Source organism: Pelmatolapia mariae, linkage group LG15, assembly GCF_036321145.2.
Source record: "Pelmatolapia mariae isolate MD_Pm_ZW linkage group LG15, Pm_UMD_F_2, whole genome shotgun sequence".
Classification (NCBI taxonomy): Eukaryota; Metazoa; Chordata; class Actinopteri; order Cichliformes; family Cichlidae; genus Pelmatolapia; species Pelmatolapia mariae.
In genome coordinates, this window is record NC_086240.1 from 37,130,310 (window position 1) to 37,155,507 (window position 25,198).

At 38.9% G+C, this 25,198-nt stretch overlaps 1 protein-coding gene across 1 annotated transcript in view; it reads right to left on the reverse strand.

Annotated features, from left to right (window-relative positions):
• Positions 1-13,329: 13,329 nt before the first annotated feature.
• Positions 13,330-25,198, reverse strand: part of hykk.2 (hydroxylysine kinase, tandem duplicate 2) — a 29,475-nt gene continuing 17,606 nt past the window's right edge. Inside the window, exons 2-5 of the mRNA XM_063495579.1 lie at positions 15,528-15,836; positions 14,545-14,687; positions 14,204-14,384; positions 13,330-13,963 (exon numbers count right to left, since the gene is read on the reverse strand). Of these exons, the coding sequence (XP_063351649.1) occupies positions 13,497-13,963; positions 14,204-14,384; positions 14,545-14,687; positions 15,528-15,831 (1,095 nt within the window). The 5' untranslated portion in view covers positions 15,832-15,836 and the 3' untranslated portion in view covers positions 13,330-13,496. The remainder of the gene's footprint in view (positions 13,964-14,203; positions 14,385-14,544; positions 14,688-15,527; positions 15,837-25,198) is intronic.

Below are 25,198 nucleotides of genomic sequence, written 5' to 3' on the forward strand. Positions count from 1 at the left end.
TCTGCTCATCTAATCTAGCTCATGGCTCCTTTGACCACACCCATTTATTTGTGCACCACAGCAACATGTTGGGAAACTGAATTACTGGAAGTCTGCTGAGACAGACCAGCAGCAAGTAAAACATCTGAACTTTCCAATTTGGCAATTATATTTTATGTCAAACCACTACAAACATCAGAGCTGGCAGCACCCTAAGGCCTTTTCAAAGGACTTGAAAAGATAAAAATATTTTTTATCTTTTTAAGGATACTGTTAGAACACATCAGTGGAATTTAAATGGTTACTTTGTTACCTAAAAATATCTAAATATATCTTATGTTAGCTATGCTAAAATAAGTATTTTGAGATAGCCAAAGAAAAGAGAACTGGGCACTGGGCAGCTTGCTGCACCTATCACCACTCCTACAGGTTCTGCTGATTCTCCATTTCAGCCTTTAAACTTCTCATCATCCCCCCCCCCCCCCCCTCCCGTACATTTACCATAAAAGGCATGAAGAACAATCCTTATACATCCTTTTCACCATCAGCAGCTGTAAAGTACTAAGCGGGCACAAAGTTTAGACTTTAGTCCTCAAGCGACACTGCAAGTACCAGAAAGTTTGAGTTTGGTCTAATCGAATGTTCTGTAGGTCAATAATGTTATCAACAGTGTCTGAATGTTTGCCGGTGTATAAGCAAAACTTGCTGTGCTGCAGGAAGAGTTGAGTTTTCACGACAAATGTAACTGACAGGAGTTGCCTTTGTCTGTCCACTACACTGCCGTGGGGCATGTGGGGGTGTTTGAAACTATGTTTAAGTGTCAGACATTGTGTACATTTTTATATCCTGAATGCAGCTGTACATTTGCTGTGTGGGTGGATCAAGATTACAATACTGTCAAGTCAGACAGTGTCAAGAATGTGATTCACAGGACAGAAAAAGTTACAAAAGGACAAAAAAAGATTATCTATATGACTGGAAAGTAAGCAGGATATGGATTTTGGCTTCCTGTGGCTAAACATGAAGTTTACTACATCAGTTGAGCTGTTGCTCTTTCGTAAAATGATTTTATTGCAAATACTTTATCCATAATTGTTGTATTCTGTAATAATTTGTCCAATCATTTAAAATGGGTAATCCTAGTTTTTTTTTTTCTGTTGTTAATGTCCTGCTGCTGTCCCCACCTCCAGCTTTTCATGTATGCATATGGGTGATGTGATCTCAGCACTTTATGCATGCACATATAACCACAGAAGGATGGCTTTCAGTACACAAATATAAATTGCTATACAAAGAAAACAACTGTCTATCACTATAGCAGTCCTCTGTGAAACACAATAGTATCACTGAGCCACAGGAACAAGTGAACTCGAGTCATTGCAGACATAAATTACATGGACAGAGGGCAACTCATTTTTCTCTCACTGTTTTCTTAACCTCTTAAGCCCCAACGCCCCCTGATACGGGGGCAAAAGGCAGGAGATCAGTTAGGCTTGGGGCTTAAGAGGTTAAAAGTGAATATTATTAGTGCACATACTGCTCTCCAGATCCATCTAATATAGGTAGCAAGTTTCTCGGTGGAATCAGACAACTTTCTCCTCTTCCTCCTCGCCCACAGAGACCCACACACACACAGATTTCCGTCTTTACTTCCACAGTCACCCTGTGACTCAGTCAGCTCAGTAAACCCTTTCTAATCGATTAGCCATCCCTTTCCACGCACCACCCCTAATGTTGGATCTCAGAGAGGCCGCTGTGCCTTCAACCTGTTTGGTGCAGATAGGCCCCCATGACGCTTCTTTTTTTTTTTTTTTTTTTTTTTTTTTTTTTAAACCTGTCCCGTTTGGTTCTTTTGCCATCAGAATTATTGTCTAAAGGCGAAGAAAGATGCCCAACGGATTTACTTTACCAAATGGACCATCCCAGCCTTGCCGTAATGGTCCATTTGATTTACCTTTTATTGTTTATTTTATTTTATTTTATTTTATTTTTTTTACTTGCTAGATACGGGACAGGGGAAAAGAAAAGGGAGAAAGAAAGAGGGGGGAAAAAACAAAACAAAACAAAAAAAAAAAACAGCGGAGAAGAGGGACGGGGATAAAGGGCAAAAAACAAAAACCAACAAAATAAGCAGACAAAAAATACATATATCGATCACCTGGATCACCTGTTGAGAAAGAAAAAAGAAAACAAGCAGAAGAAAACGAGAGTAATAGAATAAACAACATCACAATGATATATGGGAATATAACACTACATACTTAATATTAAACATTATTGTGCAGCACGTAAGATCGACAGCGCACAGTGTGCTTTGAGGTAGGAACCAAAAAGGGTGTAGTTTGTGTGTGTGATCACCTGTGTGTACACCTGTGAGCATGAGCGCGCTTGTATTTAAAAGGTTCCTTAATGTAATGATCTGCTAGAGGGTGTGGGGGGCCACAGTCCCATCCTCCAGGGCATGAAGCAGGTATGGAGGAGATCAAAACTCCAGACATCCAGAGGCCCCCAGAACACAAGAGACCAAGGAAGACCAACAGAGGGGCAGCCGCGCCACTGTCCCAGAAAGAGCTGAGGAGAGTCCCAGATGAGGGATCACTCAGCAGCCGCGGAGCAGAAGCCAGGGGGGGTTGCAGTGACGTGCCCGTGAGCTCCGCCGGCAGCCAGCTGTGCCTGAGTGACCGAGCCCCAGGCCGAGAGGCCGAGGGCACCCCACCCCCGAAGTGGCCCGAGCGAGCCCCAGGTTCCAGGCCCGGATAAGCAGCCACCAAGGAGTGAGCCGGTGTGTACCCGGACGCCCACCCCCGGACACAAAGAACCACCAACGCATCGATGTCTGAGGGCGTCTGCCACCGGCAGGGGAGGTGGTGGGGGGAGATAGGCCTCCAAACCTTGGAGGGCCTGAGATGTCCCCAGAGAGGTGGCGTCTGATACCCAACCTGACATATAGACACAGACATACAGGCACACTCAAATACAAACATCCATTCCCACCCTCATGCTCTCATAGGCAATTACTCCACACTCAACCAACGTGGAGACAGACATAAAGAGACGCTGTACACACAATCACACTCCCCAAGCGTACTCTAAGAACCAGGTCTAGGTACCCTTGCCCCTGGAGGGGGAAACTGCACCCAGACCCACGTGGTGTTACCCTTTTCCCTGCAGTGGGGAGAAGCAGACTGCCCCGACTCCGCAGCAGCAGGGAGGCCCCACACACCAGACCCCAGTCGGACGGCCAACTCCTCCTCCTAGCCCCCCCGCTCCAGCAGGCCGCAGAGACCGGGGGTGTGAGAAGACTCCAAACCTCCCTCTACCCGCTCATATGTAGTGTTGATGTATATGTGTTCTAAGGTGCAATTAAAACCCAGGAGGGCATGGAGCTACCTGCCAGAGAGCAGCAGGTAAGCGCATAGCCCCTCCTGATAGCCCTCAATGTCTACGTGTATTTAAAATTGAGAGGTGGGCAACGACGCCAGGGGTGAGGTGTACACCCTGACACCCATGACGCTTCTTACAGGAAACGTCACATTTGCTGTAGAATACATCGACTAAAAGGCAACGTGATAATGTGTGAAAGTTGTAATGACTTTGTGCCTAAGGCTTTCTTTCGCTGCCTCATTGGTGAGTTTTGTACGTCTGATGGAGAACAGACAGAAGACCAGAAGTTGATTCATGAGGCTGAAGAAGCCACCGAGCTAACACAGCAGCTTACTAATTGAGGCCACTGTCTCCTCTTGAGCTTTACTCCCATTTGTGAGGTGCATCCCCTTTGTTTTCACAGGATGAGCACAACTATAAATATGCCTCTGTTAAAAAGCTGTCCAAGTTTTTTGGTGGCTATCTTTGAAGCGTTCTTTCTTTTGATTACAACTGATAATTAGCATAATTGATTTATCTGTATGTGATGGTGGCATTGAAGTAAATGGAGATCAGTCAAAAACTGTTAATCACATTAAAAAGTGATACATTAAGTAATGAATATAGATTTTGGTTCAGAATCTGCTAGTTAGGGACCTTTCCAAATTGTCCACATAACCGATAACTGAACTTCCAAGTTCCCATTCTGTAAAGAAAAAGACCCATTAGCTATTTGTCAACCCTGACGATTGTGGTCACTACGTATCATCCAGCCACAGATCTAATATGCATTACACAACAGTTTGTCAGGGGTCCATGAAGTGGATTAGTGCTAACAGGTCAGCTTGGCAGCAAAGACAGTTTGGAAAGCCAGCCAAGTGCTTTGTGTCTGATTAATTTTTATTAAAGGCGGAAACTAACTGTTGACATACAACCAAAGACAAAGCAAAGCGCTTTCATTTCATTCATTGTAATGAATGAAAAGGACCATGTGTGCCAACTAATGCTTTTCACTCGAACATTCAGAGCAGGGGTGTCCAACATAAGGAGTAGAGGCAAGAACCGGTCTGGTAAAGACTTCAATCTAACTCATTCGATGGTTTTGGAAAATATGAAGGATTTTATGGACTTTTAAATGTATTTAAATAAGTTTTGCATATTTCCCTACTAATAAAGACCTCCACCATGCCTTTCGTACTACACCAAAGAAATTTCAGTTTTTAACAACAATAATAAAAATGTATACATGCGAAGAATCGTGCTGACAGATTTCTCTGATTTACTACAACAGCATTACTTTATCATGTAGAAAGCTGTATGTGGCCCACAATGTAAAATTAGGTTAAAATTGCTGATCTAGACTAGTAATATCAGCCTGCCTGGTTTTATTTAAAATCTGTTATCACACATTTAATGTTGTGTGATTACAGAAACAGAAGACCGTGTAAATAATTAAAACAGTCCCATTGATCACAGCTAAAACAAAGATTTCTTCTTCTTTTTTTTAAATAATTAATCTAAAGTTAGTCACCGTAAACATGGGCAGATATCTGTCATAGTGTAGAAGATATCCTCACATCAGCTAGAGTGGCAGCAGAATCCAGCAGTTATCATGAAGCTAGAAACTACCCTACCTCTAAAACTGAGGAGCAGTATTTCTATTTGGTGAAGACTATAATTGTGGATCCAGTAGTGTTTTTGGTGTCCGGTTCTATTTACATGGTCTAAAATCTCAAAAACATCTGAGCAATTCATGCTGAAGATATGAGGCTGGACGATACTGAGATTCTACTTTTTAGTTGTAAGTGATCTTCTGTTCCACCTGCTGACTTTGCTTTTCATGTTTCTGCATCTTTTCTCATCGTTTAGCCTTCGTATGTACACAACTCGTAAAAATCGTTCAAGAAACCTGACAACAGGGGTAGCATGTTTTTTGAAATGGTAAAAAAGTCACCATATTGGTGATCTTTGGAGTGTAAATTTAATTTTCTATGCTGTATTTTATAAAGATGTTCAGCATACCCACAGTACTCAGGTTTGAAATGCCAAGAGGATTTAATGGCGCTGATAAGTGGGGTCGGTGTATTAAGCTAAGTCCTTTGAGTGTTGCCATTTCTGTTTCAACTATAATTTGTGGGATGTGGTATTAAAGTATTACAAAGACAAAAAAAAGAGGAATGGGAGATGAGAAAGCATAATAAGGGACTCTGGGTTACAGTATAAAGGATACAGCAGTATAGGGTTCAGCTAGGTGTCTCTTTGGGCTCGTTGTACTCAAACAACAGTGAACTACAGCGAAACAGACGGAGTACAAACGTGAACACGGGCAGATATTCACAGACGCATACTGTGACTTTTTCTGCATGACTGGAGGTACATATCACTAGCTGCAGCGGGGGCAGAGGGCAGATGGTGCCTTTGAGGTAGGAGGTTGAAATGTAGGAAGGTAGAGGAAGTGTCTATGTGTGTGCATGCGTATGTGTGAGAGAGGAAGTGCGAAGCCAGATTCTGGCTGAGGTGTGGGCAGCACAGCAGCACATGAAGGTGAAATTCTGCACAAAAAAAAACACAAAATCAGCTTCACACAATTTCATATGGTTGTGCTGTTATTGTGAAATTTTTCAAAGCTGTAATCTGACTTATTAAGGATGAGGTGACTGGTAATAAACTCAGGGCCACATCTTGCTATGCAAACCATGGTTTCCTCATTGCATCTGCGTCTAATGTGCCGTAGCTCTGATTTGCATGCCGTGATGTAGACGTTTCAAGCTTTTGAAGAGATCAGCCTAAGTTCATAAGCTTTTGAATAAACACAAATTTTACACGGTTACAGCACAAGACATAAACTCCCTCTGCCGCCACCGGGCTGTCAAAACAAAGCTAAAGTTTTCAAGCCCACAGGTCTGAAGAACTGATTCATAAAGGACAGATTATGTAGCACGGTGGATGAGTGGGATGATGGTTCCATCTAGTGGTAAAGAGGTTTATATTCAATTAAACTTTAAAATTTGCACCATTTCAGAACAACAGTAATCTCAAGGCACTTTATATTGTAAGGTAGAGATCCTACAATGTTAGAGAGAAAACCCCCCCCAAAACACCTATGAGCAGCACATAGCAACTAGGGGAAAGAAGAACTCCCTTTTAACAGGACGTGAGTTCTGACAGAACCAGGGCAGCCATGTCCTGCAACCAGTTTGGCAAATGAGGGGAAGGAGAAGAGCAATAAAGGAGAGCATGGAGAGAAAACGTGAAGCGAAAAACTGTGGGAGAAAGTTCATGACATGATGCGTTAGCAGTGTAATGGTACAATCAAAGTGCCGGCTTTCATCTTTAATTGAAGATGTACAAAAAAACCCTGCATGAACCATTTAGGAGTCACAGCATTTTATACATAGTTACCAACTTTCAGAGGCTCAAAATTAATGCATTGACTGACCACCAGTTTCATAACCAGATGAGGTCTGTCTCCTTGGGATATCATGACAAGCAAAACAGGTAAAATATCTGAAGTTGGGCAAAGTACTGAATTTGTGTTTTATAGCTTTTCTGTGTAATTTTAAATATAAGGTTGTCAGTGGGGTGGTTGAGTGGTTTCCTTGCAGCAAAAAGGTCCTGTGTTTGAATTCACCCTCTGGCCAGGGCCTTTCTGCATGGAGTTTGCACATTCTCTACGTGCGTTCCTTCTGGGTACTCCACCTTCGTCTTACAGTCCAAAAGTCACGCACTTAGTTAGGTTAACTGGTGATTCTAAATTAGGTGTATGAATAGTTGCCTGTCTGGCAACCTGTCCAGGGTACCCCACCTCTTAAGCTATGGCATCTGGCATAGGTTCCAGCTATCCTTTGTGGCCCCAGTCTATCAAAGTCAGTCTGGCGCTTTGGCAAAAAATGTTGCCAACCCCACCCCAAAAAAACCCAAAAATCATTTCAATTAAAACAGAAAGTCTGCACTTCAATCGCGTATTCATAGAGTTAAAGTCCACTGTTGTGTCATTGTCCATAAATTATGATTCTAACTGTGAAAGCCCCCTACAGCGTGAGTCTATAGCAGCAAATCTGAAGAATGAATCAGAGTCATCGAATCCAGTTTTATCAAAAAGGAAAGTTTTAATTCTAATCTTTGAAAATAGAAATGTGTGTCTCTAGCAATCAAACTGGGATCTGGGTCCACAGAAAAAGGGCTCTGATAGGTGAAGACTCTGCCTCCCATTCTTCTTTTGGATTCTAAGAACTGCGAATAAGCCTTCTCTGTTGGGGTAGTGTAATACATGTTTTAACACGGCCCTTGATCATTCAAAACTTTGTGAGGGGTAAGATTTTCAAATCAGATCTGGATTTAACAGGGAAAAAGTAAAGAGAAGGTAATGTGGGCGAAATATGGTGTTGCTTTCTAGTCCCTGTCAGTACTTTCACTGCAGCATTTTGGATCAACTGAAGCCCTTCTGGGGAGCTCTGAGAACAGCCTGACACTGTTTTCCAGCATCACTCTGATACAGGATGTTTTTACTTTTAGCAGTATTGCACAGATGAAATCATGCCTCAGTCTGTGCTTTGAGGGTTCTGGCAGTCAGTACAGCACATGGGTGCTGATTTATTTACATGAATATATTCTTCCATCTGCAACTAAGTTTCTGTAAGACAAAATAAACCAGCATGTTGATCAGCTATTAAATCACTCATTAACTAAAGTTTTGTCATGTAGTTTAGTAAGTTAATTGTTCTGAAAAGGTGTTACAGCTTTTCTTCGTGAATTTTTTATGGTTTACTCCTTTTGTTTAGATCTTGATGTTAGGTGGTCTGGAAGCAGACACAGGTTTTATGGGGTAAAGGTTTTGGTGTGACAAGAGGAGGAGAAAACTGCAGAGAGACGTGTAAGACTGCATTTCAGCCCCAGATAGTCATGTTTATAGAGGTTTAATCAAGCCATATTTATGAAACACTGGCACAAGTTCAATAAGGAAGATCTATATTCACTAATCTGTCTGCTTTCCCAGGTGTTTAGCTGCTAGTCTATTCATTACATGACTAACACATTCCCATGCTGTAAAACTCAATGGTGACATCATTGCTTCTTCCTGCCCGCAAGTCACTTCATCGAAGCCTCCAGCATCTAGACTCTGGAGAGTCCTGCCCTAATTTTTATCACCGTTGAGATTTCATTCTGCTGTGGGCCATCAGAGTCTAATCGGCAAATAGCATCATTGAATTCTGTAGATCAATAAATCATTTTCAATTCCTTCTAATGATTTCTCTCTATTGAATTAGATTTGCTTGACCACCTAAAATTGGATGGATACCATCTCCAGAAAGACTGGAGAAGTATAAAGTTTGCACTGTTTTAAGCAGTTGAGGGATGACATGTGGCTATAAATGCAATCACTGTTCAGATCAGGGGTCAGATTGGTTGAAACGTGTAATGTAACAACACAGCTTTGTTTATGGAGGGAATGGTGTTAAAAATATCTAAATCTAAAGTCTTTGAGTCATCTTTATCTACACAAGATGTTCTCTGTGCTCACTGCATAATCCATTTGTGCTTTAAAAAGTGCAGAGTTATGAATTACTCTTTGTTTAATTAATTCAACAAAAATGGGCATCATCAATGGGATCCAAGTAAAAAATCTTCACTATGTTGCCAAAAGTATTCCCTTGTCTGTCTTTACACTTATGAACTTGAGCGATATCCCATTCGTAATCTATGGGGTGCAATAAAACATCAGCCCACCTTTTGAAGCTATAACCGCTTCAGCTCTTCTGGGAAGGCTTTCCACAAGGTTTAGGAGTGTTTATGGGAATTTTTGACCATTCTTCCAAAAGCACATTTGTGAGGTCAGACATTGATGTTGGATGAAAAGGCTTGGCTTGCAGTCTCCCCTCTAATTTATCCCGAAGGTGTGCTGTCGGGATGAGGTCAGCACTGTTGTTGAAGACCGGCCCATACAAACTCCCTCATCTCTCTATGGACCTTGCTTTGTGCACTGGTGTGGAGTCATGTTGGAACAGGAAGGAGCCATTCCAAAACCGTCTCCACAAAGTTGGGAGCTGACATTGTTCAAAATGTCTTGGTATGCTGAAGAACTAAGAGTTTCTTCCACTGGAAATGAATGCCCGAGTCCAGCTCATAAGAAACAACCCCACACCAAAATCACCCCTCTACCACACTTCAACTTGGCACAATGAAGTCAGACAAGCACTGTTCTCCTGGCAATCTCCGCACTCATCCATCAGTTTACCAGATAGAGAAGCCTGATTCGTCACTCCAGAGAACACTTCTCCACTGCTCAGTCCAGTGGTTGTGTGCTTTACACCACTGCATCTGACGCTTTGCATTGTGTTTATTAAAGCAAGGCTTGGATGGAGCTGCTCAGCCATGGAAACCGATTCTATGAAGCTCTCTACACACTGTTCTTGAGGTTATCTGAAGGCAACATTAAGTTTGGAGGTTTGTAGCGACTGACTCTGCAGAAAGTTGGTGACCTCTGCACACTATGCACCTCAGCATCCGCTGACCCTGCTCTGTGAGGGTCAGCGGATGGCCTACCACATCGTCGTTAAAATGCTGTTGTTCCCAATCGCTTCCAGTTTGTTATAATACCACTAACAGTTGACTGTGGAAATTTCACAACTAGGCACAGGTGGCATCCTATCACAGAGGTCCTGAGAGAGACCCGTTCTCTCACAAATGTTTGTAGAACGGAAATTGAAAAAGATGAAAGGACAGGAAGATTTCTGAACAGAAATTTCAGGTTCAATAATCAGATAGTAGAGTCACAACTGAGCATAAACAACATGAAAGCACAGATCCATCCTGCCTTGTATCAATAGTTCAGACTGGCTGTGGTAGTGTAACTATGTGGCGTATTTTCTTGGCACACTCTGAGCGCCTTAGAACTCTCTGAGCATCACTTCACATCTGATTTCTTCAACATGACAATGAGTTTATTGTACTCAAAGGGCCTCCACAGTCACCAGATCTCAGTCCAACTGAGTACCTTTGAAAGCAGGTGGAACAGGAGACTTGCATCATGGGTGTGCTGCCATCAAATCTGCAGCTAGCATGTCAATATTTACCCAAATCTTCAAGCACTCTGATGGATTGGAGCGATGAATTGCAGCAGTACTGAAGGCAAAAAGAGTCCTACTTGTTACAGTGTACCTAATAAAGTGGCCGGTATGTGTATGTCAGTGTAACATTACTCTACAAAGGAAAAACATGCTTTTTGAAACAAAAATTACAATAAAATAAAATAAAAAATTGATGATATGATATATTCTTTTGGTCAGACTGTCGGTGATGTCAGTGATTAACAGTCAGTGTTTTCGTATTTACCATAAAAAATCCTTGCTTCACTAATGACAACCACATGGGGGCAGTATTACACTAGATTTAATCAAAAATAATGTCAGGAGAAAATCACAACACCAAAATACATGATGGACATTTTTAAAGCTACTAAAGGTATAACTTCCATAATAAAATACTATGACGCATGATAGCATCTGTTAGATCCGATGCTATGAATTATGAGTTAAAACTGCAGCAAGAGAAATGAGTGTAACTCATGTAAAGAGCCCTAACTTGTAAAGAACACAAAGTCATCGAGTCTTTTTTAAAAATTATGTTCCTAATACATGATGTTTCCGCTGCCGATCTATCTGAATTAAACTTGTGTGATGTACAGCAAATACCGTCCTTTCACTTTTGCAATTTGAATGTGGTAGAAAGTCTGTGCCAAAAACCATTTTGGCTCCAAAACACCTTTAATAACAGAAATAAAAATGCAACATGAAATTATTTAATTTATTTTTAAATTGACATGTTTTGTCTTTTAAAAGTGCAGCAATTTCAAAGAGTTTTACAATCCAGATCAAGTCAGTGATTTACCAGAAAACACTGCATACAAAATGCTCGAATACAGACGCTCTAGTTAAGCCTTTTAAAGATGTACAATAAAAGACTTGTTGTACTTAGAAATGTGACCCCATTTCTCTGTTTTATGGAAGCAGATACTCTTTTACAGACATTAGAGCTTTCACCTGACTGGACTTTGATAAGCCACAACACATTCTCAAGTAGAAAGGTAATAGATAATTGAAAGAGAACAAAAAGTAACAGAAACAGTATAAAATTGTAAGAAGTGAGCCAACACTTGGTTCCAGTCAAAATGCCACACATTTTTTGAGATTTTAAATCTTTTAAGGCCTATTTCAAATAAAAAGGACCAAATCTGAAAAGAAAAAGCTGCTGAAAAATTGCATGGCCTCATTAAATATTTTAAAGTTATTGTAAAAACAAATTCTAAGGTGGTCAGTGGGAGGCTCTGATTTACTTAGCATAGTAAATGATTTGTTTTTTATTTTGGTTGTGAAATTCGTTCTTACTTGAAAATTCAGAAAGTCCGTTGCAGAGTAGACAGTGTAGCTTACAGAGTTGTTTCTTGAGCTCTGGCATCATTATGGGAAAATATACAGATTAAAATGTGAGCAGTACTTTTTGTTTCAGCTGTTTTTACTTTTACTTTGAATGACAGATTATTTCTTAATTCTTCCACTGGTTTAGTTGTTAATAATGAGAAACTTCAGCAGCACTGACATGTCAGAGGGAGAGACAATTATGGGAAATTCTGCTTCAACAGGTCGCCACACTGGGATGAAACATCTTAGTCCGTAGTGCTCTGTGTAGCTGGAGCAAACTAGCTAGCAGGCTAATTGTCTTTGTAATTGCACTTAATGATTACTGCAGTCATGTGAAAAAGTTTCCACAGTACGATACTACATGCATACAACAGTTTATAGAGCCACCTATAGAACCAAAAACGTCAGGTAATTGTTTTTTCTATATGGCTTTATAAGTTTCAAGTGTTCTTCTACAAGATTGCTTCAGTTAATTGAGGTTTGCAAACATTCATTAATGCACAGGGCTGACTGGACTGGACTTCTAGCATCTTAGGATCACTGTCCCGTTGCATGGCCCAGTTTAAGCCAAACTTTAGCTGTCTGTCAAAGTCTCACATTTCACTGTAGAATACTTTGGTATACAGAGGACTTTGTGGTCAACTCAGTGACTGGAAGGTGTCCATTCCCTTGATTGTAAAACAAGCCCAACTAATCTCCCCTCCACCACCGTGCTTTATGGTTGGTTTGAGGTATTTGTGCTGATATGCTAGTTTCTGCCACAAACATGGTGCTGTGCATTATGGTCAAACATCTCCACTTTGGTCTCGTCTGACTACAGGACATTGTTCCAGAAATTTTGTAGTTTGTTCATTTGTAACCTTGCAAACCTAAGGTGTGCTGCCATGTGCTTTTTTAGGGATAAGAGGCTTTCCTTCTAAACAAAACAAATTTGTTCACCTTTTTCCAAATTGAGCACTGCACATTCTGAACTTGGAGGGATATTTGCTGGGAAGATTGTAGCAGTGTATTAACACACACAACTGAACGCTCCAAACAAGCAAACTGCTACAACTTCTGCATTTGATGAGCAGCATCTGGTTACCTCTTACCATCTTAATTCCTACGAAAGCAATAAGGGCGTACTTAGTTGTTCTACTACTATTTTGCTGTCAAATTATTTGTGCATGTGTATCTCAAGCCACATGAACTGTGTAACCTCTGTGATTTCAAATCCATGTCTTCACATCCATGTGTCTGCACTTGGATCTGTGTGTCTGTGATGAGATTTCTAAATTTGTAAACAAATCTGTTAACCTGTAACATCGATTTCTTAAAGTGTAGAGAAATGTGGATGTGTGTAATTCAGACGTATTTAAGCATCTCTAAACAATCTGATTAAATCACTCTGTCATTTATTGTAATCTGTAAGATAAGATGACAATTCAGTTACTTTTTCATTTTTGAGTAGATCTGAGGCACTTAACTGTTTTATTTTTGCACCTTTAAAATCTCAAGCACTCATCTGTGGGAGTTAGTAATCACTTTTTCAGTTTCTCATTCATGAATTTGCTAATAACTACCTCTTCTTTTACAGTACTTCATTCATAGTTGTTATACAGTATCTAAATTTCTTCTCAGACACACTTTTTGCACTCCTCTAGTTTGATTGAGACAGATATAAACTGTTTTAACTGTGCAAAACACAATCTTCTTTTTTTTTTTTGGACAAATTGTCGCTCGGTGGAGTCACTGCCTTCATGAATGAGTTTGTTCCTGTCTTTCACTTTTGTCACTGAGCTGAGCAGCAGTCTCAAACCACAGCTTCTCCACCTGCTCCTTTCCTAACTCCCAGAGCTGCTGGAGAATGTTAACACCCTTTCTGGATGAAATCATCAGATACTCTTCATTTTCTGGCTGCAAGGTCACAGAGTAACGAGCTAAAACTAAGGACTGGCAAAAGCGGGACAGCACCAGCAAATATAGACAATCTTTCTCCGCCTCATTGAGAGGAAGGACGCTTTCCCAGCCAGCAAGGACGGGTCCACCCACCTCGATGGGTTTAGGGTGCTCAGTCATCATGTACATGACGGTGATTGCAAGCTCATGGATGTAGTAGCCACTATTCATGTCGCCAAAGTCCAGAATTCCGGTGATCCTATAGCCTTCTTTATCATTAGGCTGTACCAGGACATTGAGGTCATTGAAGTCGCCATGGTTAATGCCTTTAAAAAGAAATTTTAAAAGTCACTACATGAGAGACACATTGACACTGACTACATACAATCAGCCAATGAGAAGCCAAGTCAAGGTAGTAGTACAGTGCATGCTGTATGAGCAGCTCTCTGATAAACAGTTACTGGTCTTTAACCTTCACAGCTATGTTTTTATGACAATAAATATATCTTATGGTAAGTAATAAGCATGTAACTTATAAATGTAACGAGTTAATATTTTATACTCACATTTGCGAAAACTAGAGCATTTGGGATCCACAGAGCTCTTGTACGCCTCGATTACAGACTTCACAACCTCCAGCAGAGGCTCTCCGTCTAACACAAAGAGGTAATCTTCCAGGAGAGTAACATTTGACAGACTCCATTTGAACCCCTCTCTCTCCAGAACGTGAAGATGAGGGTGTTTCATCTTAAATTAGACCAAAAATGCAAGACGTGTAAATGAAAAATAACTGATAGATGCATGTATTCTGGGCAGTTTCACGAAATTCTCTTCCAAAGATTCACTGGAATTCTAACACAGAGTGGACACCTTTAGAAAAGATTTCACAGGACTGTTACTATGATACCTTTTTAAGGACTGTGTCCATTTTAGCTGCAGTTTTCCCCGTTTCATACAGCAGCTGTGGAGTTAAAGGAACCTTGGAGATGGTTGTCCCAGGTAAATAGGTCAACAGTCTCACCAGGTACTTCTGACTGCCAAAACCACAATCTGCCAAGAGTAAGGATATGAATAATCTTAGGCTTCAATAAACTTGAATATATATCGAACAATATTGTTACGCACAAGCGTAACAATATTGCTAATTATGCAAACTTCCTTGTGTAAGATTGCCCTTTAGCCCTGAGCCAGTATGTGTTACTCTACTCCTGCAGATGCCAAGTTTGCCTGTGCCTTATCTTTACAGATTATCTGCGAAAGCAACCGTCCAAAGGTCGAGTTCAACTACGCAGAACATTTATACTATGTCACAGAAACACAGTACACAGTACAGTAAGCATGTGCAGTGTGCCAACATACTTAAGTAATGATGGAAAGTCTTTGAACACTGGTTCACTCATTTTCTGTCAATTTCAGGATTTTTTTTAGGGTCTAAAAAAATATCCGATCTGCCGTTAATGGCTGCATTTTGTGTTTCTTTGGTTATCTTTATCCAATAAAAATGTATTTGGTGATCTGGAACATTTACATATAAAAAAATTATAAGAAATCTGGAAGGAGACAAAGACGTTCACAGCACTGTAATGTAAGCACACAAAGTCTTTTGGGGGCTTCGTAGTCCTAGGTCAAATAACACTCTGACATGTTATCTTTAGATGTTACTGAAAAACAAACAATTCCTAATTATAATCACTTGTGATTCAACAGTGAATGTTTACAGGGAAATTGCTACGAAGCATTTTGACATCAGTCAGGATAAATTTGAGCCTGACTGACTGAACGCCGAGTGCCAGGCTGCAGTGGCACAAGCTTCATCATGCATGGATGAAATTTTATGTCATGTCAGGTAACAATATTTTTCAGATCTGAACAACGTGGCTGGTCACATACCTATTTCTTCCAGACTCATTAGCTCTCCTGAGGTGTTGGGCAGCGCTGTTTGAGCAGGAATTCCATTCTGTTGTAGGAAGGACATGGTGTATGTCTGCACCTCAATCAGCAAGGTATTCTTGCTGTCCTCTGAGTTCATTATCTTTAGGATATACTCGCCACCCTCACTGGGCGCCACATAGAAGTTCTGGTCATCATAACTGGGCAGAGACTGAATCACTGATGCAGTCAGCCGGTAGAGCCTCTTCACAATCTCAGATACCTGGGAATGGCTTAAGTTGGGCTTGGCATTTTTCGGTGACATTATTGCTGAAGGAAAACAACAAGCCATTAGAGAAGAGTTGCACTAATTTATAAAATCAACAAATATTATAACATCTTCACAAATTACAACAAATGCAACTGCAAAAAAAGTTAGAGTGAGAGAAACATTTCCTCTACCTGACTACCTGTTTTCATCTGCCTTTTACAGTGTTACAGTATTAATCAGGCACAATTCAATCATCGCCATGCTAAAACTGGTAAATCAGATCTTTTATGTGTTTTGTAACAATGATGTAAACTTCAGTCTTCATTATTAATGTTTACAGTTGAGTCTCACACATTTCTAGTCCTCAGTAATAATAAAGGTGTTAACAGCAGAAGTGAAACTTGTTTGAGCATTAAAAAAAAGAGCAGAAAATTGCAATACACAACACAGAGATCAGTCCACACAACATGAGGAAAAAGCACAAAAGCCTTTACATCTTTTTTAGAGACACATACACCCACACAATACTCGCTTTAACAGACCTGAACCTCGCAAAGAAACAAGAAAACTAAATACAGCAATGCCTTTTCATTAATAAATAAAATCATCATTTAAGAACTGCATTTTGTATTTACTCTTTAGCTAACGTGAAATTGATATAAAGATGTAAAACATGTAAATCTAGCAAATATGCAAATAAAATGAGAAGAGTAAGACATTTTATCGCTGCAAAGCAGTAGCAGATATTTGGCCTAAAAAACTGAAAGACAGCTTAAATTCTTCTCTGAAGATGCCTCTTTGAAAATGGCTCCACAGAAAACAGTTCAGAAAAGGCTTGATCATGCCCCTGACTTGTATGAGCAAACTAATAACAGTAGAAAGCTAAAACATTTTCAATTACTATGTAGATTTCCTATTAATAAATGTGTTATCACTGGAATTGCTGGCTCATCATCACTGGGAACTCAGTAATGGTCTTAAATTTAGTCAGTTTCCATGGAATGACCCAAATGCTTCTTTTTTCTCAGGACATATTAATGCAGCAAAGTGCAAATGCAAATAAATACTTTCAACAAATGCTTAGAAGTCCATCTAATCCTGTTAAAAATTCTACATTCTGCATCAGTCTTTTTTTTATTAATGCAGAATGCAGAACTGCACCACCTCCTCACATCTATCCTTCACATCTGGATTTATTCTCCTGCTGGCACTGATAAAGGACCCTTTAGCTGTCTCCCCCACTCAGCCATTTAGCTCCAACATCTGCTGTCTCTTCTCAGCACCCCTCACCCCATCCCTTATTTTTCTACCTCCAAGTCACTGTTCACTTTTTCTCAATTCTTTCAGGACATCCCACCAAACTCTCAAGAACTCAAAACCCTGGTTGTTCTGATTCTTAACTGCCAAAAGTCTCTGAGGTTAGAACAGAAAGTAGATTCCTGATCTGTTTGAGTTGTTTCTGTTGACAGAAACAACTCAAACAGATCCACAGAATCTCTGAGAATCTCTGCCTTCATTAATCTGTTATTGTGAACAGCAGTAATGAATAACCCATTGAACCTGTCCTTCTATCACCTGCAGGCTTAAAAGAACAGATTTGCTAAGATGTTTGAAGATTATCTTAAGCAGGACTGTGCAAAGTCAAATCTTGTACTACAGGTAGTAATAGAACTGACTAAACTGGGCTAACTTAAGTTGTGTAATGGCAAAGCAGCTTGATAATTTAAAAGTATTTCAAGAGTGTGTATCTCTGGCTCAAAACATTGAAACAAATGATGTGTTTTGTAATAAGCTGCTAGCAGTAAAGTATCTAAAGACAGAATTTGAGATGGGTTCTTTTCTGCCTGCACCATGTCAAACTTTCAGTGTGAGGAGTAGACCTAAATGCATCCATGAGACCATCTATATTACCCAATAGTGTTGCAGAACCTGGGTGTGATTCAATGGTCCTGCTCCAGCCCTACAAATATTTTATTGTAAAAAATTGTTAAATCAACAAATATTGTATAACACCCCATAAATGAAAAGAACTGCAAAGTAAAGCTAAGCTGAAGGGAGGCTTCATAATGCAAACATAATGTGACAGTTTTGCTTGATCCCTGAAGCACAAACCCAGGTTTCCTGGCTGTGATGAATCCAGCTGTGTTTGATTTTTTTTTTTTAAGTACCGTGCAAAAGCCTTTAGCTACACCTCATATCATAATATTTTACTTCCAGGTAGCCAGACTCTCTTGCAATTTGGGAAAATGGCTGCTTTTCACTTGTTTTCAGAATTTAGCAAACTAAGAAAAGAACCAATCTTAAATTGTATCTTTAGATACTTTACTGCTGGCAGCCTATTACAAAACACAAAATTTGTTCCAATTTCTTCCTGCCTTATCAAGCTGCTTTGCCATTACACAACTTAAGTTAGCCCAGTTTAGTCAGTGCTAATACTACCTGTAGAGCAAGATTTGACTTTGCACAGTACTGCTTTTTTAATCTTCAAACATCTAAGCAAATCTGTTTTTTTAAGGTCGTGCAAATCTAGATCCCAGAGCTGCTGTCAGCACAAACTCGGCTGGACTAAAGTTCTGGCACGTGTATTATTTTTTTTTAAAAAAGATGTAAATTGTTGTACTCTGAACCGGAATTTAAATTTTTATTTTCATTTCAATGAATGAAATGATAATGAAACATTTCTTATGAAGTTACTGCTACTGGGTAAGGCTGGTTTTTTTTTTTGGGGGGGGGGGGGGGGGGGGGGTTTACTGTAAATTAAGATACTCTTCAATATCCTGTGTTAAGGTTATCAGGTTCATTAATCTGGCTTCTGGTTAGATCTAGTAGTCAATTTACTCTGGTCTGTCTATCTCTGGTACACCACGTACTGACATACCAGAGATGGACAAACACGAGTCTAACAGACTACTTTCCAAACACATTTCCAAATCTGTCATGATAGCCTACTGAAAGATGACTTGTAACTGACGATTTGTCTGTATATTCAGTGCTTCTTGCAGAACTTTTAGCTACTGTAAATGTACCTACATGTTTACAAATGTCATTACAGGCATTCTGAATAAACATCTGCAGATTCCTGTACACATTTATAAGTTTGACACAGTTTTACAGATCTGTAAATGTGTAAAAAATAATAATAATAAAAGTGCAAACACATACACACAAACACACAGATTTTGATACGCATACACAAATCTCTACGCAGACTGAGTGATAGAAAAAATCAATATAACTACAGCAGTAATGGTTAATTGAATAAAATCATTTTAGTTTAATCCACAATTCTAATATCACTATGCAAACATGAGTGTTTCTCTCACATTTGCAACTAAAAATAGTATCTATGAGCACGTGTGTGAGTAAAAAATATTAAAACATTAAGCCCATGCAGGCGGCAGTTTTTTTTTAACAGAAATACTGCTAAAACAACAACAGCTGAGAAGATCATGCAGTCCTATTTGAACATGTAGCCAGTCTGCCTCTACACACACAGAGTCCTTCAGTTGGTAAGTTCAGGTTAAGTGGAATATTTTTTTTTTCTAGCACCAATTACTATAATGTAAAGTTAACTTTATAGCAGCTTGTTTTACACAGTGAAAATCTACAGTAAAGATACAGAAGTTACATTAAAATTTGCAGATGAACTGCTACCTTAGTCTGTTACAATGTTTCAACTAGACAGAGTCACCTGCAACAAGCAAAGCTGACCTATAAAAATGTACATGGCACAGTAAAACTCTGAGGCACTGCCCTGGGGCTGGTAGGTTAGATACTGAATGGTTCAAATTAATTATTAACTAGAAAAATTTGCATTTCCTGCGAAAATGCAGTGTGGATGCTTTAAAGCTGAAGCTGTCTGCTGAAACTAGCTGAAAAAGCTGAAAAGTTGCAGAAATTTGTAATAACTTTGTAGAAGCATAAGAACCTAGCAAAAATGTAATTACTTAGCAGAACTGCAATAACATAAAGAAAACATAATACTTGGCAGAAATACAATAACATAGTAGAACTTAGCAGAAATATTGTAACTTAGCAGAAACATGATAACTTCTCAGAAATACAGGAATTTAGCAAACATGGTACAAGATTACAGAGATACTTTATTTAACCAAAAATACCTAAACTTTGCAGAAATACTGTGATTTAGGACAAATACTACAACATAGCAGAAATGCTGTGATTCAGCAAAATACTATGTTATGGCACAAATAGAATGAATATGCTCAAATACTATGATTTGTTCAAATACTTTGATTTAGCAATAATACTAAGATTTGGCAGAAATACTATGCTTTGGCACAAATACTATACTTAATTACAAGTATAATAACATAGCAGAACGATCAAGATTTAGCAGTAATACTATGATTTGGTAGAAATACTATAATTACGCAGAAATACTATATTTACCACAAATCCTATAAAACAGTAGAAATAGTGTGATTTAGCAGAAATACTGTATTTGAGCACAAATACCGAAAAGTAGCAGAAATACTATAATTTAGCAGAATAGTAAAAACGTACAAATATGGACACATATTGAAACACAAATGCACAGAGGGACACACACACACACACACAGGATCTAATCCAGTCAACCAGTCTAACTATATTCAATTTAAATCCTACAATGATATGCTGCCAAAAAAGGGTAGGATTCTCTCCCTGTCACTAAACACACACACACACACACACACACACACATGCAGCAGCAGCAGCAAGTGAACAAACAGGGGCTGTACATACAGTGTTTCCTGTATGTTTCTAGGTCGGTCAAAAAGCCTGGAGCTGCTAAATTTGAATCCACCAATAAGAGAGGCTGTGTATTTTTCCCGCCAAAACAGGTGCACCCTTACACACAAACAGGAACAGAGAGAGAGAGACCGGTTTTTGCTTTCTATTTCTCATATTGAGGATTCCCCTCAAACAAATGGCCATAATTTCCTAACCGTAGGGGCTAGAGCAGTCATTCTTATACCGTTTTGTTCAGAAGAGATGGGGGAATCTTCAAGTGTTGTCTATTTAAAATAAAAACATGAATTTTTAGAGATATATGACATGGATGACTGTTTGGCTTACAAGCCATGAAGGCCCCAATATGCAAATTTGAATGCCTCAGCCCTCAGATATGATTGGCTGGCGGGAAGCCGTGCAGGCCCTGATTTGTAAATTTGAATTTCTCAGACCTCAGATATGATTCGCTGGCTGGGAAGCCGTGCAGGCCCTGATATGCAAATTTGAATGTCTCAGTCCTCACAGAGGATTGGCTGCCTGGGGACCTGGCAGTAATATATAGAAATAGTATGATTAAGCATGAATACTACATTTAGTAGAAATACTATGTTTTAGCACAAATACTATAAAAAGCAGAAATACTATAATTTAGCAGAAATACTATATTAAGCACCAATCCTATAAAAAGCAGAAATACTGTACTATGATTTGGTAGAAAAACTATAATTATTAGAAACACTATATTTGGTAGAAATACTATATTTACCTCAAATCCTATAAAATAGCAGAAATAGTATGATTTAGCAGAAATACTGTATTTAGCACAAGTACCGAAAAGTAGCAGAAATACTATGATTTAGCAGAATAGTAATAACTTACAAAATTACAAATATGGACGCATATTGAAACACAAATGCACAGAGGGACACACAAACACAGGCTCTAATCCAGTCAACCAGTCTAACTATATCTCTCACTAAACATACACACACACACACACACACACACACACAAACACACACACACAGGGAGAGAACAGCAAGTTTCTAGGTCAGTCAAGCAGCCTGGGAGCTGCTAAATTTGAATCCACCAATCAGAGAGGCTGTGTACTTTTTCCCGCCAAAACAGGTGCACCTGCTTACACACACGCAGCACAGAGAGAGATAGGATTTGTGCAGTCTATTTTCCATAGTGAGGACTCCCCTCAAACAAATGGCTATAATTTCCTAACCGTAGGGGCTAGAACGGTCATTCTTACACCGTTTTGTTCAGAAGACATGGGGGAATCTTGAAATGTTGACCATTTAAAATAAAAATATGAAATATTAGAGATATATGACATAGATGATTGGTTGGCTTAGAAGCCACGAAGGTCCCAATATGCAAATTTGAATGTGCCAGGCCTCAGATATGATTGGCTGGCTGGGAAGCCATGAAGGCAACAATATGCAAATTTGAATGTGCCAGCTCTCAGATATGATTGGTTGTCTTAGAAGCCATGAATGCCCTAATATGCAAATTTGAATGTGCCAGCCCTCAGATATGATTGGCTGTCTTAGAAGCCATATAAAAAGCAGTACAACTGTACTATGAATTGGTAGAAAAACTATAATTAATCAAAATACTATATTTGGCAGAAATACTATATTTAGCACAAATCTTATGAAATAGCAGAAATAGTATGATTTAGCAGAATTGCTGTATTAAGCCCAAATCCCATAAAATAGCAGAAATAGTATGATTTAGCAGAAATGCTGTATTTAGCACAAATACTGAAAAGCAGCAGAAATGCTATGACTTAGCACAATAGTAATAACTTAAATAGAAAAATTGGAAAAGCAAAATGGACAGCTGAAAAAATCCTGAACATGCTCAAATTTAATTGTTAAATGAAAAAAAAATCAGCAAAAAAAAGTATAACAGTCGCGCAATCACAAATATGTACACATATGGAAGCACACATGTACAGAGAGACACACACAGGATCAAATTCAGTCAACCAGTCTAAATATATTGAATTTAAATCATACAATATTATGCTCCCATAAAAACTCTCTCTCGCCCTCTTTCTCTCTCTCTCTGTCACACACACACACACACACACACACACACACACACACAGGGAGAGAAAATCAAGTTTCTAGGTCAGTCAAGCAGCCTGGGAGCTGCTAAATTTGAATACACCAATCAGAGAGGCAGTGTGCTTTTTCCCGCCAAAACAGGTGCACCTGTTTTTACACACACGCAGCACAGAGAAAGGATTTGTGCTGTCTATTTTCCATAGTGAGGACTCCCCTCAAACAAATGGCTATAATTTCCTAACCGTAGGGGCTAGAACAGTCATTCTTACACCGTTTTGTTCAGAAGAGATGGGGGAATCTTCAAGTGTTGACAATTTATCATTAAAATATGAATTATTAAAGATATTTGACTTTTAATGCACCATAACTGAGGAGAGGCAAAGCGAAAACTGCCTTGACTTGCCCTCAAACAACGGTTTCTAACTCTAAATCTATTTGGAGTATTGATATCATTCTTTCACCATAAGAGACAGCAGGCTTTGGTGAACAGTCATGGAAATTGTCAGGTCTCTGTGGAAATCCAAAAAAAAGATATGACGAGAGAAAAAATTGCCTCATTTCCAGAGTTTGAAATCTGAAGAAATCTGAGTGAAGGATGAATTTCCTACCCTCAAACAAGTGTAACTCATCTCAGAATGGTAATAGGTGAGAAAAAAATTCTTGAATTGTGAGCGTCAGGAGTGTTTGAAGATATACTGGGACAAGCCTCATGTTTTAACTTCGCTTCGTTAAGGAGATATGACGATTCGAATATGCCTCTCATTACAGAAATCAAGCGGCGATTTTGAACAAACTCTCCATTGACTTTCTATGGAGAGTTTACAGACTATGTGTTGGTCTGAGGAGATTTGAAAATTCTATAAATCCCACAACAATGATAGTGACATTTTCTGAAAGCCAGCAAAAATACCTACGTTTTGATGTATAATTTGTGGGGGTTGAGTGAAAATTGAGCAAGTAGCAAGAAGTTGTTCGGACATGAAGAGAAGACTGCGAAACTTACAGTGGCTCACTGAAAGCCAAGTGCATAGCAACCATAACAACGCATGTATTTTCTGAAAAATCACAAAAATGAAACTTAAAACTTAAAGAGGGATACGATGAAAACGGTAACAGATGTGAAAAAGCTGAATCATACACAAATAGCCCAATAATTTGTGAACATTTTAAGGTTTGAATGGTTGTTCTAGGTGAAAGTATGAGGAAGTAGTTAAGTTTCAAAAACAAGCAAGTTTTAGCAGAATTTTGGAGGTTTTCCATTCATTTCAATGGGACAAAAAATTGCATAAAAAGCTTAATATTTTAAAAAGTATAATGGCATAAAATACCAAAAGTCATAGCACCCATCTCCTGAAATAGCAGAATATTTTAAAATTTGAACGGCGAAAATAGCACAAAAATTGTGGAAGTAGTTAAAGTCCAAAAAACATAAGAAAAAAAGCAACTTGAAGAATAAAGTATAAAGAACTAGAAAAATTTGCATTTCCTGCGAAAATGCTGTGTGGATGCCGGAACGCTGAAGCTGTCTGCTGAAAATGACTGAAAAAGATGAAAAGCTGCAAAAATTGTATGGCAGTAAAGAATCTGAAAAATTCTGCTGAAAACAGGTGAAATAAAAGAAACCTATGCTGAAAAGAGGTGGAATGGCCAAGATTCTGCTTAAAAGGGGTAAAGAAGTTCAAATTTCTACTGAAAAGAGGAGAGGTGAAAAGGTTTCTTCTGAAATGAGCAGAAGATACTGAGATTTGTACTGATACGAGGTGAAAGGCTGAAAATTCTGCTTAAAATAGGTGAATCAGCAGAATTTCTACTGAAAAGAGGTAAAGAAGTAGTTGCACTGAAAACAGGTGAATCAGCAGAATGTCTACTAAAAAAGTGATTTCTGTTGAAAACACCTGAAAAATCTGGGATTTGTGCTGAAAAGGGGTGAAAAAACTCACAATTCTGCTGAAACGGGGTGAAGAAGAGGTGTTGGGCTGTTGAGAAGAGTTAAATAAGTTGAACTGACAAATGTGATGATATGGCACAAATACTATGATTGGGTACAAATACTATAATTTGGCACAAGTACTATGATTTAGTACAAATACTATGATTTGGCAGAAATAGTATGATTTGGCAATTATACTGCGTTTTAGCACAACTACTGAGATTTGATTGAAATACTATGATTTACAAAAGATATTATGACTTTGTACAAATACAATGTTTTGGCACAAATAATATGATTTGGTTCAGATGCTATGATATGAAACAAATACTATGATTTGGCAGAAATACTATTATTTAGTTGAAATACTATGATTTTCCAGAAATACTATGCCTTAGTAGTAATACTATAACATAACAGATATATGATGATTTTGCAGACATTCTGGTTTTACACAAATACTATAATGTGGCAGAAATACTATGTTTTAGCACAAATACTATGATTTGCTATAAATACTATGATTTGGCACATATACTGTATTCAGCAGATATACTATAACAAAATAGAGAGTCTACGACTTGGTAATAATACTATAACATAATAGATATACTATGATTTTGCAGACAGTATATGTTTTTGCACAACTAGCACAATGTGGCAGAAATACTAA